Genomic DNA, 14,395 nt, shown 5'->3' on the forward strand with positions numbered 1-14,395 from the left:
TGCTAGGCTCGGAACTACAACTCGTTAGCGAGGAAGTCGGCTTCGTCTCGGAAGAGTTGCCGTGATGAGATAAGAAAAAAATAGAGTTATTAGTAAGTACTCCGTATCTAAGGTCTCTTCGAATACCTCGGCTCAATGACGCGATATGGGGCAAGTGGGCCGACGAAAGATCCGAGGTAAAATAACATTTCCTATTGGCTGCAGAGCCTTAACCAATATGAAAAACAAGGCTAAGAGCTAGTTTCATATTGTTTCATTAACTCGTTTGTGTGAGAACCAGGCCTCGTCAGAAGTCGCGACCCGAATCGGATTCTTGTATTCAAACCTCAAGGTCCAGAAACAGTGCAAATATGGAGCCCTGTGCCATCCTAAACGGCACACTTCAGAGACGGGCAAATTTCGAAGGGTAACTGGGGTCTCAACAGGCCGAATCTAAGGCCCGCTGAAAATTGTGCTCCTGTTCAAGGGTTACTGATGTGAGTAGCGGCATGATATGCTGATTGTTAGTATTTATACCGGCCACATATGAGGAGCGGCTCAGGACTACGAGCCCGACTGACAGAGCTGTTGAACCGACGAGACAGCGTCATTCATACGACCATTGACGAGAATGTTCCGCGCGATTCTACGAGGACGCCTTGAAGTGAAACGAAATATGTTTCACGAGCATCAATGGAAATTCCTTTGTGCTGTCTTTCAAGACTATCATAAGACTATCATAAATGCATACAAAAGACTACCACACATGAGCTTTGATGGCTCTTCATGAGCTTACACGAAACAGAGGTTCTTAGAAGGTGCTTGGTTCCCTGGCCACTGTTAATGCGATTTCACTTCTATTGGAGTATGGGGTCAGCTGACCCCCTCCGTTTGTCAACGCGTGCATGTCTTTAGCTAAATCTCTCTCTCCTTCTCTTTCTCTCCTCCATCCCTCTCGGAATACAGATCTTGTCCCTTTCTTCTGTTTCCACGCTACCATGTAGCCCTTTCTTCCCCTGGACGGCAGATCAGCTGCCAATAACTTCGGTTTGAAATTGACCCTTTATTCACCAGAGGTGGTGCAAAAAAATAAGCTTTAAGGGAATGTCTCCGGGTAATTCCCAAACGTGGAATTGATCAAGCTGCGTCTCAACCCTGCTTCCTAACTCCACAGCTAGATGTGGGAATCGCACATCACCAATTGCCAGGCACAAGCGAACCAGATGTCTCAGGAAAGGACGAGAAGATTAGTCCAGAGCTATCCTCGTGAGTCCTTCTTGAGCTCATGAACTATCAGCTAATTCGATAACATGATTGCAGTTAATTCAACCGCCATTCAGGCCCTTCCATATTATTGAGAAACGGCCTGCTGCGTCATCGACCAAGCTGAAACCTAAATCTCTCTAAAGAACAAAAGAGCACAGAGGCCCTATTTTTCTTTCAGCCTCCTTAACCCCTACGCGAAATTCTTGGTCAAACAATGTTCAACAAGTCTCAAACTTGATTCCACGTCTCCCAAAGGCTGAAAAGAGAAGACTCATCCATTAACGCGCTCATCATGTCCCCCTCGTCTGCGACACCAAATACGGCATCATTGAACTGACTGTTATCACCAAGATTTTCTGGGCTCGCAAGTGGAACCTCGGCATGATTTTCAGTCTCAGGAACCGCGGCAGCTTTGGCTGAATAGCTAAAAGGTGCCACGGGGGGCGAGTAACCCGGAAAGATTTGTTGAATAGCCTTCGTGAAAATTCCACGGTATATCGAAGCGACAGTATATGTTTTCTGGAGTTCTTCCATGACTAGCATGCACATTTCAAGCTTATTGAGCCTGATGCGTTTGGAGAGGGGATCGCCCCGATTTGCAATGAAGCAGGTGTGTTTGCATTGCAGGAACGAGGAGCGGCGGTCTTGATCATTTGAACACGAGTTAGCCGGGAGCAGCGTAGCAAAACAACAGAAGCAGCCGACTGATTGGATATACTGACGTCATAGGTCCTGCAAATCCAAGCAGGTTGTCTTGAACGAGCGCATCCGCGATTTCGTTAGTTCGAGAGGCGGCAAGGTCAGCTCTTAGTCGCATTTGATGTTGCCATTCTTGCTTCGCGTTGGGATGGATGCCATCAGGGAATTCCGTTCCCCAAGGCCGATAGAAGGTAATCAGCATTGCTCTGCGGCTTTATGTTAAGAGACGGAATTATTGAGGGTAGACAGCACTGACTGGTAATGCAAATGAACATGATTGGAGCAAAATCTTGAAATACGCGTCAGACCTTTTTCGTATTGATCTGGAAGTGCACTCTGTAAAAGCTGCTTCTCGAGCTCTTCAATTTCATCAAGTGACGGCCTGGATCGAGCAGTGCGATAATTCGTAGCCAGAATGTTGCTCAATTTGCGGCTTAATTCAATGAGCATGATCCAGTATCCAGCCAATCTTTGCATGTCGCTCGGCAAGTGGGTAGTAAGAGATAGCTCTTCTCGGCTATCGATATCAAACAGCATATCATCCACTAATGGCATGGGAATGTCACAGTCCTCCAGATTGATCCGCAGCGGCCTTCCCAATGTGAGACCGAGCCAAGTATCACGGAAAAAGCAGCTCCACCAAAGACGACGCCAAAAAGATCGTTGTCGAGCAGTTACGGAGGGATTGTGAATCGTGCCAGGGTCCCGGTGCAAGCCAAGAATCTGGCACAGACTTACTGCAATACCTGTCCAGTACCACGGTTGTGCATGTTCGTCCATGTCCGAGTGCCAGAAGCCCAGCAAAAGTGAGGACTGCAAAAGCACGATTTTGTTCCGTTCGTTTCCGTTATTGTATAAGCACTATTCCAAAGAAACACAAGGATTCAATGTTAGTTGAAAAATTCTTCCAGATCACGATGGGCAGAGATTTTTTCTTTCCTTGGCTCGGGAGTACAATGCATATCTCATTTCTCTTTTCGATATAAAGCCCTCCTGATCGCATATGTGTGTTGGGATAAACTGAATTTGTCAGCTACCCCTACAAGGCAGGAGGGGAGCAGTCCTTTCACGGACATACATTGACAGCAACGAAGAAAAGACTCCACAGGAGCAAGAGGTTGTACTCTGCGAGTTTCTCCGCTTTGTGATGACGCAAAAGCACATCTGCTTCTATCACTGGCAGCACAGGGTGTACATGGAGAAGGTATGCCTCGATCAGGCTGTCACAGGCGTTTTTCCCGGGAAGTGTGAAAACCCCCTTTTTGCGGAGAAACTCTTGGTCTTCGTCAGATAGATCCGTCCTGTGAAGCGGGATGAGAAAATGTCTCGGTAACGACTGATCTGGTAAGCAGACATCTAGTGCTGATGTGGGCCCGGTACGTTCTCCTAAATGAAAGTGAGTGACGTTATTTTTTGCATTGCCCCCTGCTTTTGTTCTCCCTACCAGTATAAAAGGGAACTTCGCCCGCTCTTTCCGGTTGCCCGAGGGCCGCGGATGCTATTTCGAGCCCATTGCGCTCTTCTTCTTCAAAGTTGCTCAGTCTGGAATCCGGAGAAGCTCTCCTCGAACTATGAGTAGAGTGTTCTGATTGGATACGGAAGTTAGAGACATGTGTAGGGCCAGGTGCGCTTGTAAATGAAGAATCTTGGTTCATGCCGGGAATAAAATTCGGGTCAATAGTTTCGTGCGGTCTCTGCCGACGCTGGGCAGGTGACTGGGCCACCTGTTCCGTGCTGAGAAGATATTTGAAACTTCAGTATATCTAAAAATAGGGCATTTATTCGGAGATCTCTCACACTTTCCCTCGCCTTTTGTTCACAATACACTGGGAACCATCCTGAGTACATCCGGCGCAAGGAATGCCAGTGACGGTCAGACTGCATCGTACTTTGCGTTGGCGACAGGCCTGACACGCTACGGCAGACCTGTGGCGGCGGGCTCGGGGAATTTGATTTGCGGGGACCATGATCTTCACGACGAACCGCTCTTTCGACCCCCATAAACAAGGAATGGACTCAGGAAAGCAGAAAGCCAGAAGATACTGCGTTGAGGGACCTCGGTAACTAGATGGAAGGGCGATGTGGATTACGTAAGCACCAGTAGGGAAGAGGCCCCATGGAGCCCGACTGCCGAGCTCTTTCCAAATTCATCCGCGGAGAGACTCTCCGCGGTCAAGTAGTCTTCTCGTTCCAGCCCGGATTCTCTCCCGGTTTTAGTGTGGCAACCCTTTCAATTCATGATATAAAGCTTTCGACAACTCAGCTAGTCCAAAATTTGATTAGCGCCAGTATAAACATTGAGATCTCGAATTTGTACCAGTGCTCTCTATACCAGAAAAATGTTACCAATGTTCAAAGCATTGCCGGTAATCAAGCATACCACGGAAGATAATGCAAGATGTGCATCTTCTACTTCAGATTATCCATCGCCACCGGAAAATAATCCTAGGGACTGGACTGAGGGTCATCCAAATCATCTGACACCAGATCAGAAGGAGAAACTCTCACAGTTCAAGAGTCAGTGTGACAAGACCGTGGTCGAAAGCACACGAAACAATGCATCATTAGATGTCTCTGACGCAACAATTCTGTGAGTATTAGACGAGCTTTCTCGCAGGAGAAATCAGATATTCTGTACAAGAATATATCACTGTCAGATTGCTAATCTCTCGGTTTCAGGAGGTTTTTGCGCTCTGTGAATTTTGATGTTGATCGTGCCCTTTCTCGTTTCTGTATCGCGGAGCAGAGGAGAAACAAACATGGTCTTGAATTGTTTTACCAAAATGTGGATATTTCGTTATATGAAATGTCAAGGAAAATGGTGAGCAGCAAATTTTCACTACCGAATTTGTTTGTTTCTTGTTACTAACCTGTGCCCATTTTCGGAATGGGACAGTTTGCACAATGGACAGGACGACGAGACTATCGCGGATTCCCAATCTATATCTTTCCACTCAAGAATTTTACTAAAAGAAAGATAGAAAGCTGGATCTCGATGCTAAATTCTTCATCATCCGCCCAGGAACATGGCTCAGTGCCTCCCCATATTCTTCACTTTGAAGCTTTATTGGACAATTTATTGCAATTTGTACTGCCGTTGTGTTCCCGGCTGCCAAGGCCCAATATGGAAGTTCCGATATCTGCCTCCACTCATATAATCGACATCACAGGGATGGGTCTCTCAAATTTTTGGAAAATCAGGGTGTATTTACAAGCGGCCTCTACATTGGCATCCAGTTATTATCCAGAAACTCTTGGTCATGTTTTCGTGCGTATTTTCCTGGATTTTTCAATTCACCTCCACATCAGCTAACAGACTGGGGTACTAGATCATCGGCGCATCTCCATTTTTCATCACAATATGGGATATGGTGAAGAAATGGTTTGACCCTCCGACTCTTTTGAAGATTAATATTTTATCACCCTCCGAGACGAAAGCTACTCTCTTGACTCATATCGCACCTGAAAATCTTCCTGAGGAATATGGAGGCAGCTTAAGATGGAAATGGGGTAACATGCCAAATCTGGACGGACCTGCAATGGCCACAGCGGGAGGGTTGTATAGCCGGAAAGATAATGGGGAAATTGAGTTTATTCAAGGTCCTCTTCTCATTGGAGATGACAATATCCAGCTGCTGGGTACAGTTGACGGAAAGGAAAGAAGAGGAAAGATACCTTTGAACAAGCAAACAGTCAGGTCAGAGAAAGTTTCAAATGTGCTGTGAATGCATGCAAGCCTGAATTGTCAGCTGGTCTGTTAGTATATATATACTCATTTATTATGCTATTCTATATATCCATGATCATTGAACGAGGTCAACACACAGCCCAGATAAATTTATGGTGCGTTAGTTACTCTTGGTAAATCCTATTTTCAATACATCACGATACCCCCATCCACCTTGAGAGCTCCGCCAGTCATAAAGCGGGCATCGGGGCTGGCCAAAAAGGAGCACAAGGCAGCAACATCCGTAACCTCCGCCCATCGACCAAGAGGTACAGTCTCCAGCATACTCTTCATCTTTTCTGGAGGCCATGTGGCCAGGAACATGGGGGTATTGACTCCGCACGGATGAACTGTGTTGACACGAATGTTGTGCTGACCTAGCTCGGATGCAGCGGTCAGGCATAGACCCCGTAATGCAAACTTAGATGTAGAGTATGCCGAGAGGCCTGGTGTCGCGCGGAGGCCAGCAATGGAAGATACCAAAATGATGCTTCCGCCCTTTCCAGAGTCTTTCATGGCACGGCCACAGTGCTTAACACCAAGGAAAGCTGATTTCACTGTCAGTTATGTTGACTTAAATTTATTTGAAAATGGGCAAAGCTTACCTGATCTGGTATTGACCTGCATCACCTTTTCATACTGATTGACATCGGTCTCCAGGATACTCGTAGAGGAATATGAGATACCCGCACAGAGCAAAGCAGCATCCAAGCTGCCGAACTTTGCGGTCGTTTCATTCACATAACGTTGGACGTCTTCCTCGGCAGTGACATCTGCCTGTACAGTGAGGATTAAATCATCTGGGTGCTGATCATTCAATGAAGATCCCTTCAATGCCTCAAATAGTGCCTTTTTGGATTGAATCAGTCTATCCTCATCAATGTCAACAAGGGTGACCTTTGCACCCTCAAGAAGATATCGTCGAGCGGTCTCGAAGCCAATATTTCCTGCAGCACCGGTGATTAGCGCTACAATCCCTTGCAGGCGATTTGGAATCGGCTTCGGCGGTGCGAATGATGGCAGTGATGATTCAGACATTGCGATATCTTTGTGACGACACTTGATGTTCGAATACTTGCGAAAGAGAATCAAATACTACCCCTCCTTTGCTGGCCTTAAATAAGGATGTGAATAGAGGCGGCCTGACTCGGGTAAAGATTCAACCCGAGGGAAACGCCAAGAGGGTCATTGCGGGAAGAGAGGTAGTGAGAGGTAGTGAGTGACATAGTGGGATCGGGCGGGGAATTCAAGTGGAGAGCCGGGAAAAAAAACAGCCCAGGGAAGCTTTCCGGAGGCCAAGTGCCGCGAGAATGCTATCATGAATGCATTTCATGAAATTGTGTCCGAGTATCATTTGTACTTATAACTGCCGAGGTCATGGGGCTCAAATTAAGTGAACAGGGTTGGGAGATATATATACATACTTGATATGGGTATCAACAGGCATGAGTAACTAGTCTGGCCCTTGATGACACCTAATACACATATGAGGTGTTTGTTTCATTCTTTAACTATCTGGCTTCCAAACTTGGATGTTTGGCGGTATCTATGCTGATTGCGTTTTATAATATGTCATCGTCTTGGTTTGCGCCGAGTAATGGCTTGGCATCCACCCTGGCATTTGAGTTGGCCATGGTAAAGTCATCAGATTTATTAGCAAGTCCACTACCAATATTACCACCTAGGTCTGTTGCAGAGAACGAAACTGAACATGTTTGCTGATGATTTCAGAATACTGGTAACCTCGCCTGACCGATTTGGATTTCTGTTCACAAATGCGTCTATTACCTTTAGACCCTGGTTCTTCAACAAATTTGGGGATCGACTACAGTGGGCCATACCTATCATTCCGACCGATCATCTAAAATTATACATAAATGGGAGAAATCAGAAATACCGAAATTTCAGCAACCGCAATTTACAAGCTTATAAATTAACATCAAGTCCAACATCAGCAAGCGCCCAAGATTAGTTAGCAAACAAGACATCTTGCCATCTTTATACCGCCTATTCGACATCATGAAGTATGCTATGTCCATTCGTTGGAAAACCAAGGCTAGAGAGAGAGGAAAGGAAGGAAGAAAAGGAAGCAGTAGGGGAGCGCGCTAGTCCTAATCTAGATCCTATTAATGATGCTCATACTCTTGTCGAATAAACAAAAATCGCAAAACAAAAGCAAATGAGAGTTGCTCCTCTAAGCTACTTACCTACCTAGGTAGTTGATCCTTCAATCTTAAAATAAGATAAGACTATCGGCTAGGTCACTATTCGTATGGTTCTGGGTAGACTTGGGTGGATTTTATGCATGATCCAATTGTGGATATCGAAGGACAATACAAAACAGAGTTGTGGATGACAATGAAGCCCAGTCGTGTGATTTAGCTGATCTGTCCGCATGATAGATCGACACTTCAGCGGGCGGCGGGACAATCAATTGATGCGACAAACGAACAGCTCACGGACAAGAACAAGAAATTCGAGCTCCGAAATATATCCGAAATACCTGGAATATTTTGGTCAGTAATGGCCTTTTCCATTTTCCACTCTAGCACTGCTTCTGCATTCAGCATGAATGTCACGGAAATGGCCGAGCAACGATTCCATGTGAAATCCATCAAAGCCGGATGGTAAACTTTGTTGTCAGAGTAGGCAGGTGTGACTTCCTCTTTCCCTGTGATTGTTCGGGGACAAAATCTTTAGGTTGCCCTCTGGTTCCATTATCGAGCGGACGTTCTTGGAGATAGAGCATCCGTCAGTATGCAAAGCTTCTGAGTATTATGACTTTCCCGTGGACTTAGGATGCTGCTCAGCATAGTCCTTTCAAATTTACACCATCCAAGGCTGGGACCGGAGCATCCTTTGAAGTCATTCGGCCTGACATCAGTCATCGACAGTATTCGCACACCCATCTGGAACAGGTCCATCTTTGGATCCGCAAATTCCCTGAAAAGTCACAATGAGCAACGCGTGAGTGTCGATAGGTATCCGCCTCATAATAATCTCACTAAATAGCGATAAAAAGAGTATCATTCTCGGGATTATCACGGACACATTGCAGGATGCCGATGACAACTCCTACAACCATGTGGTACGAGTGCACCGCTTCATGGCCGACGAGTCTCTGGTCATCGGAGATGCCCTGTTGATCGGATCAATCGTGAGTCAATATTTACTGCCACCCAACGGACTCATCAAAAGCGACTGACATCAGGGGCTGAGATCATCCAAACAAAATGGCAAGTCTCGTGATACATACTCACCGAACCTGGGTAATTTCCGTGAGATGAAGGATGCGTTGGGGCGCTTTTACTAACGGTAGGCGTATGGGTGGCGTAAATTTGGAGGATAGATTTGAGGACCCATTGTATTGGTACCTCGTGGGGAGGATCAGCCCCTAGCATAACATGCTTATTTTTCTGGTGTCGGTACGCGTTCGGGAAAGTCGCCACCGCCACTTGCGACAGGGGCGTTTCCCTTCAATTGTTGGATCAGCGGGAACGGGCGCTAGTAGTCACCCAAACGCGCAGTGACGCGGATGGCTTGACTTTTCAGCCCCCTTAGTAAGTCCCCGATCTGTACTTTGGTTTACATTTTGTTCCTGGTCTGGTTGGGTATTCATATGGTTAACGATTATTGGTTCTTTCCCGTGCCACAATGGCCCACCACCTCGGGTTTTTCTAAATTCAAATCCTGGGTGGATGATGCAGTGACAAGGTCCCACTTCGTTCCTGAAATCTGGCAATGGTGGTCAGACATTGTTGCCTGAGGTGTCAATTGTTAAAGCCCGTGATTCGACATTTCAGGTCCACTTGGTCTTTCTCTTTCCTTTTCCGTTGATTTTCACCTCCACCCAACCTTTCCACGCTGATCATGGTCCCATTGTGGCTTTCGTGTCCATTAGCATCTGCTTTTCTGGTTGGATACATGGCACCCTGCATTGCCCATGGCTACAAGGGGGGAAAGTCGAAATTACCGTGCGCCCCTCCTTGACCTCCAGGAGCTTATGAAGCGGTGGGTACAGAATGTACAGCCGATCGAGTCACAATGCGCATCGGCCTCGATCTCGCTAATCAGATCGACGGGGACTTATTTCCCCCCCTTAACCCCGTCTCCACCTGACAGATGGTGCCCTTGTGTGGTGCTCCCTGCCCTACCTGTCCGTGGTTCCCGTTTCATCTGTCTTTGCTAATCTAGTGAAGCTAGTGGGGTCGCCGTCGGGGTTGTCCACTTTTTTTTCCCTCGCACCTCGCAAGCGGTGACTAAAACTTGCCCTGGGCTTTGTGTCCGACTGATCGTCTCGGACGTCTCGGACGTCTCAAAAAGGGATTGACAGATCATCGCATACGTTCGCATACCCTCGCATCCTCCCTCCGCTTGCTCCAACATTGCTAGCAACTGTGGCGCAGGACAAGTGCTATTTGAAACATCCTGGGAGACAAACATGCTTCGGCCTCAGCCAAATGGGAAAGGACAGAAGACCCAGCATACTGCGGACCGGAGGGCGAGGGAGCTTTACCGTTATTACCAGCCCGCGACACCAGTTGGCGTAATCCCCTCCTGGCTTGCTGCGGAAGGTCTAACATCGTCTACCTCACCCGGAACCCCTCCAGTTACAACACCCCCAGTTCAAGATGGGTCGAGCGGTTCGAACAGCAGCACTACTTCTAGCCCATCAACGGCAAAGGGCCCCGAGGCTCTGGTCTTAGGCACATCGAACAATACATTAACGTCTTTTGCGCAACTAGCAGCATTGCGCCTGAATGTGGAACGCGCTTTCATTTGCGTGCTCGATCGAGACAAGCAGTACGTCTTGGCCGAAGCAACGAAGTCCGTGAATTTAAACGATTCGTCATTACACGATCGCCATGATGCAATCTGGATGGGATCAACTGGAGGCCAAAAGGCCTGGAGTCTGTGTCAGGTGAGTGCATACATGCCTGCTGGGCTGCTGAATAGCGGTAGCCTGCGTTCACGCTTTGTCTCCAGCATCGTTTTGACCAAGCCCAGGATACCACCGCCTTGCCCCCATCCGATCGCGAAAACGCCCATTACGAATTGCTTACCGTTAACGACCTGAGCCAACACGATCGATATAAACACCTTCCATTCGTTGAGAACGAACCGAAATTCAAATTTTACGCCGGTACGCCGTTGACGACCCAAAATAATATCAATTTGGGATGCCTTTTTGTGCTGGACACGAACCCTCGCGATGGGCTATCTGGATTGGAGAGAGACACGCTGGGATCGCTGTCAGCTTTGATCTTAGATTACATGAAGATTTGTCGCCAAGCTTCTGAAGGACGACGAGCTGCGCGTCTATCAAGAGGATTGAGCTACTTCGTTGAGGGTAGCTCAAGCTTCGTCGATACTGTTGATCCCTCACGAGCTGATAGTACTGGCCCATTCTCTATGACTCCACCGTCCACGAACAATCGCGTTAGTACGTTTGGTGACTCTCGCGAGGGCAACAGCGCAGATCATACATCGCAAAAAAGTGGATCCCGTGAAAGCGCCCGTGAAAGCGCATGCCACACATCCCCGGGCCCACCGTACGCCCGATCTCCTAGCAACGAGGCGCAATCTATCAGCTCAGATGCCTCCGAGTCGAAAGTTGACACGGGAACTTCTGGTGTCGCAAGCTCTCTACCAGAATGGGTCACCAGCAGTAGCCGTAATCGACTACCACCAGACGACTCCCAGGGAAACTCATGGTGTTTTCGCCGTGCTGCAAATCTCCTCCGCGAGAGTTTAGACCTCAGCAGGGATGGTGGTGTAGCATTCTTTGAAGCGAACAACAACCCTTTGATGGACACCGATAGTGGAAGCGATTGTTCTGCCGACTTGAGTGGACCTGCAACGATATTCTCATTGTCCACCCATGATGAGCCGTTTTCTTTTAGCCAAAGTGACGCTTCTGTGACCATCCCTGTTGCCAACCTTGATCGATCATTTCTATCGCTGTTGCTCCGACGATACCCCAAAGGCAAGCTTTGGTCTTTCCACCGAGATGGTCAGCTTTCGACCTCGGATGATGACGATGATTATGTTCCTCGCTACTGGGGATCTCCTGGTCCAAATCGGTCACCGGACTTAGCACAGACCAATATTTCGAAACCCATGGCTAAGCGCCGAAAAGCCGCGGAGAATACGATGCTCAATCAATACTTCCCCAACGCAACGCAGATCATTTTTGTGCCTCTGTGGAATGCTGTCAACTCTCAATGGTTCTCTGGATGCTTTTGCTGGACCACTGTGGAGACCCAGGTCTTTACATCAGCCGTGGAGCTTAGCTCGGTTCTTGGATTTGGGTCATCTGTAATGGCAGAATACAGCCGTGTGGAGTCGCTCATCGCGGATCGGCAAAAGGGAGATTTTATTGGCAGCATCTCCCACGAGCTTCGAAGTCCTCTTCATGGTATCTTGGCGGCAGCTGAGTTTTTGAACGGCACGCAGCTCAGCGAATTCCAGGATTCGTTGCTTGAGACAGTCAATGCCTGCGGCAGGACCCTGCTGGACACCATGAACCAGGTGCTTGATTTTAGCAAAGTTGTTTCACTTGAGCGAACGTGGAAGTCCATGAAACAGCGAAAGGAGTCGCCGCTGGATTTTAAAGGCACAGACACGCTGGCTTCCCATTTGGATAGCTATGTAGCCACAGACCTTGCTATCCTGGCGGAAGAAGTTGTAGAGGGTATTTGTTTGGGACATGCATACGGCCTGAAATCAACTGCGGCCGCCGATATCCCGGTTCTGTTGTCGCACAATGGCCCTAAGGTTCAGTCAAATGCCAACGTGGATGTGATTATCGATATCGCGCAACGCGATTGGGTGTATCGCACTCAGCCAGGGGCTCTCCGCCGCATCATTATGAACTTATTTGGAAATGCCATGAAGTACACTGACCAAGGGCATGTCACCATTAGTTTGGATGCTTCGAGCCATTCAGAAGGCCGCTCTAGACGTCAAGGCTTGGAGGACCTCGTGACACTGACAGTTTCCGACACTGGAAGAGGAATTTCGGAAGAATTTCTTCGAGGTCGCCTGTACACTCCTTTCGCGCAGGAGGATTCGCTTGCCGTGGGAACAGGTTTGGGACTTTCTATCGTACGCAGTCTTGTCAAGGCTTTGAATGGACACATCCGCGTCCGTAGTCGCCCTAACGAAGGTACTGTGGTTCGGGTATCACTGCCATTAGCAAGACCAGTAGGCGAAGAGAGCCCACCTGTTGACCCACATGCGTTTAATCTGCAGCAAAGGGAAATTCTCACGCAGACCATGTTTCTTCGTGAAGGGTATTCCAACAAGAAAGTTGCTATCTGGGCTACCGATCCATCAAATTTGGCAGAGCCTTGGATTGATATTGCGAGGTATATAACTGAATGGTTTGGTCTGGAAATTGTCAGCTGGCCGCCTCCCACGACAATTGACATTTTGCTCGTTCAGGAGTCTGATTTGCCTGAGTTGCGTAATGGGATGTCCACCACACTCCCAGCCCTTCTCATTCTGTGCCACAGGTCGGTGGACTACAGTATCGCACGCTCCGAATGGTTACCTCTGTCCTCGTCTGTTGACATTGTTCGACGCCCATGCGGACCACATAAGCTAGCCCGGAGTATATTAAAATGTCTCCAACATGGACAGCCAGCGGTCCTGACTCCAGCTTCTATGCTGCATGACCCTATGGATCTGCCCATTCGAAGCGCACCCCCTTCAACCGTAGTTGGGTCTCCTATCATCTCACCTGTTGCATCTCCTCCCCCAGCAGAAATCACCCACCCGGGGGATGTTGGCAGTCCAGTGTCGACAGGTGACACAGGTGACACAGGTGATACAGGTGATACCCCCCCTATCTCACCTTCAGTTATCACCGCCCCACCAGAGGAGATAGTCGCCGCTCCACTACCGGCGCCCTTGGCTGAAACCGCTGTCCCCCCTTTGCGAACATCCCGTGTTCTCGTCGTTGACGATAACCGCATCAATCTCAATCTGATGGTTACATTCATGAAGAAACGCAAACTGACCGAATTGATGGCCGCGGAAAATGGCAAAGTGGCCGTTGAAGCGGTCGAGCAGTCGCAAAATGGCTTTGACATAATTTTCATGGATATGTCCATGCCCGTCATGAATGGCTTTGAGGCTACCCGAGCCATTCGCTCGATGGAGAGAGAAGATAACGGCCGCAGGCCAGCCGTCATCATCGCCTTGACCGGCCTGAGCAGCTCTCGCGATGAATCCGAGGCTCTGGCATCTGGTGTAGATATGTTCCTTACCAAGCCAGTATCTTTCAAGGAAGTCTCACGCCTTCTTGATGAATGGGAGAAGAACGGGTTAAGGGACGAGCGGAAGACGGGCAATTAAAATTGTCCACGCTTTAGCGGCATGATACTCAGCGTTCTAGTCCTGCAACTTCTGTCATCTATGATTCTCGCACCGCAACTATTTTACGAAGTCTCCCCAGGCACCTTACGAACATACATTCTCTGGATATACTCGTTCGCTTGAACTTCCAGCCTATACAAGACACAATGTTCATCGCGCTTAGCCGAAGTGAGCAATTATTATTGATGATGTTATCATACCATTTTCAATATTAATATGCTTACTACTGGAATATCTCCGCGTTATTGTTGTCTTTTTTTACTTATTTTCCTGTTTTCAGCCAAAGTGGATGACTATCCACAATCCAACGCATTGCATAATGACCCTCAGCTGAATAAATGG

The 14,395-nt window shown here is 48.0% G+C and overlaps 6 protein-coding genes across 6 annotated transcripts; 4 read left to right on the forward strand and 2 right to left on the reverse strand.

The window, feature by feature from the left end:
* Nucleotides 1-1,473: 1,473 nt before the first annotated feature.
* N7520_002759 (fungal specific transcription factor domain-containing protein) lies at nt 1,474-3,599 on the reverse strand (the record flags this gene model as incomplete). Its single annotated transcript, XM_057136694.1, has 4 exons — nt 1,474-1,962; nt 2,173-2,805; nt 3,023-3,330; nt 3,389-3,599. 4 exons carry the CDS (start codon nt 3,597-3,599, stop codon nt 1,474-1,476), a joined length of 1,641 nt encoding a protein of 546 aa, XP_056999380.1.
* Nucleotides 3,600-4,454: 855 nt separating this feature from the next.
* N7520_002760 (CRAL-TRIO domain-containing protein) lies at nt 4,455-4,813 on the forward strand (the record flags this gene model as incomplete). The annotated part of the gene is made up of 2 exons (XM_057136695.1): nt 4,455-4,534; nt 4,624-4,813. Coding segments are annotated over 2 exons (270 nt in total), but the record flags the coding sequence as incomplete, so codon positions are not given.
* An 18-nt stretch (nt 4,814-4,831) lies between these two features.
* Nucleotides 4,832-5,669, forward strand: N7520_002761 (SEC14 family lipid-binding protein; the record flags this gene model as incomplete). Its single annotated transcript, XM_057136696.1, has 2 exons — nt 4,832-5,212; nt 5,274-5,669. The coding sequence occupies 2 exons, from the start codon at nt 4,832-4,834 to the stop codon at nt 5,667-5,669; spliced, it is 777 nt and encodes a 258-aa protein (XP_056999382.1).
* A 149-nt stretch (nt 5,670-5,818) lies between these two features.
* N7520_002762 (SDR family NAD(P)-dependent oxidoreductase) lies at nt 5,819-6,709 on the reverse strand (the record flags this gene model as incomplete). The annotated part of the gene is made up of 2 exons (XM_057136697.1): nt 5,819-6,219; nt 6,277-6,709. The coding sequence occupies 2 exons, from the start codon at nt 6,707-6,709 to the stop codon at nt 5,819-5,821; spliced, it is 834 nt and encodes a 277-aa protein (XP_056999383.1).
* A 1,918-nt stretch (nt 6,710-8,627) lies between these two features.
* On the forward strand, nt 8,628-8,984 carry N7520_002763 (putative MFS transporter; the record flags this gene model as incomplete). The annotated part of the gene is made up of 3 exons (XM_057136698.1): nt 8,628-8,638; nt 8,684-8,828; nt 8,883-8,984. The coding sequence occupies 3 exons, from the start codon at nt 8,628-8,630 to the stop codon at nt 8,982-8,984; spliced, it is 258 nt and encodes an 85-aa protein (XP_056999384.1).
* Nucleotides 8,985-10,112: 1,128 nt separating this feature from the next.
* N7520_002764 (uncharacterized protein) lies at nt 10,113-14,032 on the forward strand (the record flags this gene model as incomplete). Its single annotated transcript, XM_057136699.1, has 2 exons — nt 10,113-10,592; nt 10,658-14,032. The coding sequence occupies 2 exons, from the start codon at nt 10,113-10,115 to the stop codon at nt 14,030-14,032; spliced, it is 3,855 nt and encodes a 1,284-aa protein (XP_056999385.1).
* Nucleotides 14,033-14,395: the final 363 nt, after the last annotated feature.

The sequence above is a fragment of the Penicillium odoratum genome (genome assembly GCF_028828045.1).
Source record: "Penicillium odoratum strain IBT 22623 chromosome Unknown utg000002l_segment0_segment0, whole genome shotgun sequence".
Taxonomy (NCBI): domain Eukaryota; kingdom Fungi; phylum Ascomycota; class Eurotiomycetes; order Eurotiales; family Aspergillaceae; genus Penicillium; species Penicillium odoratum.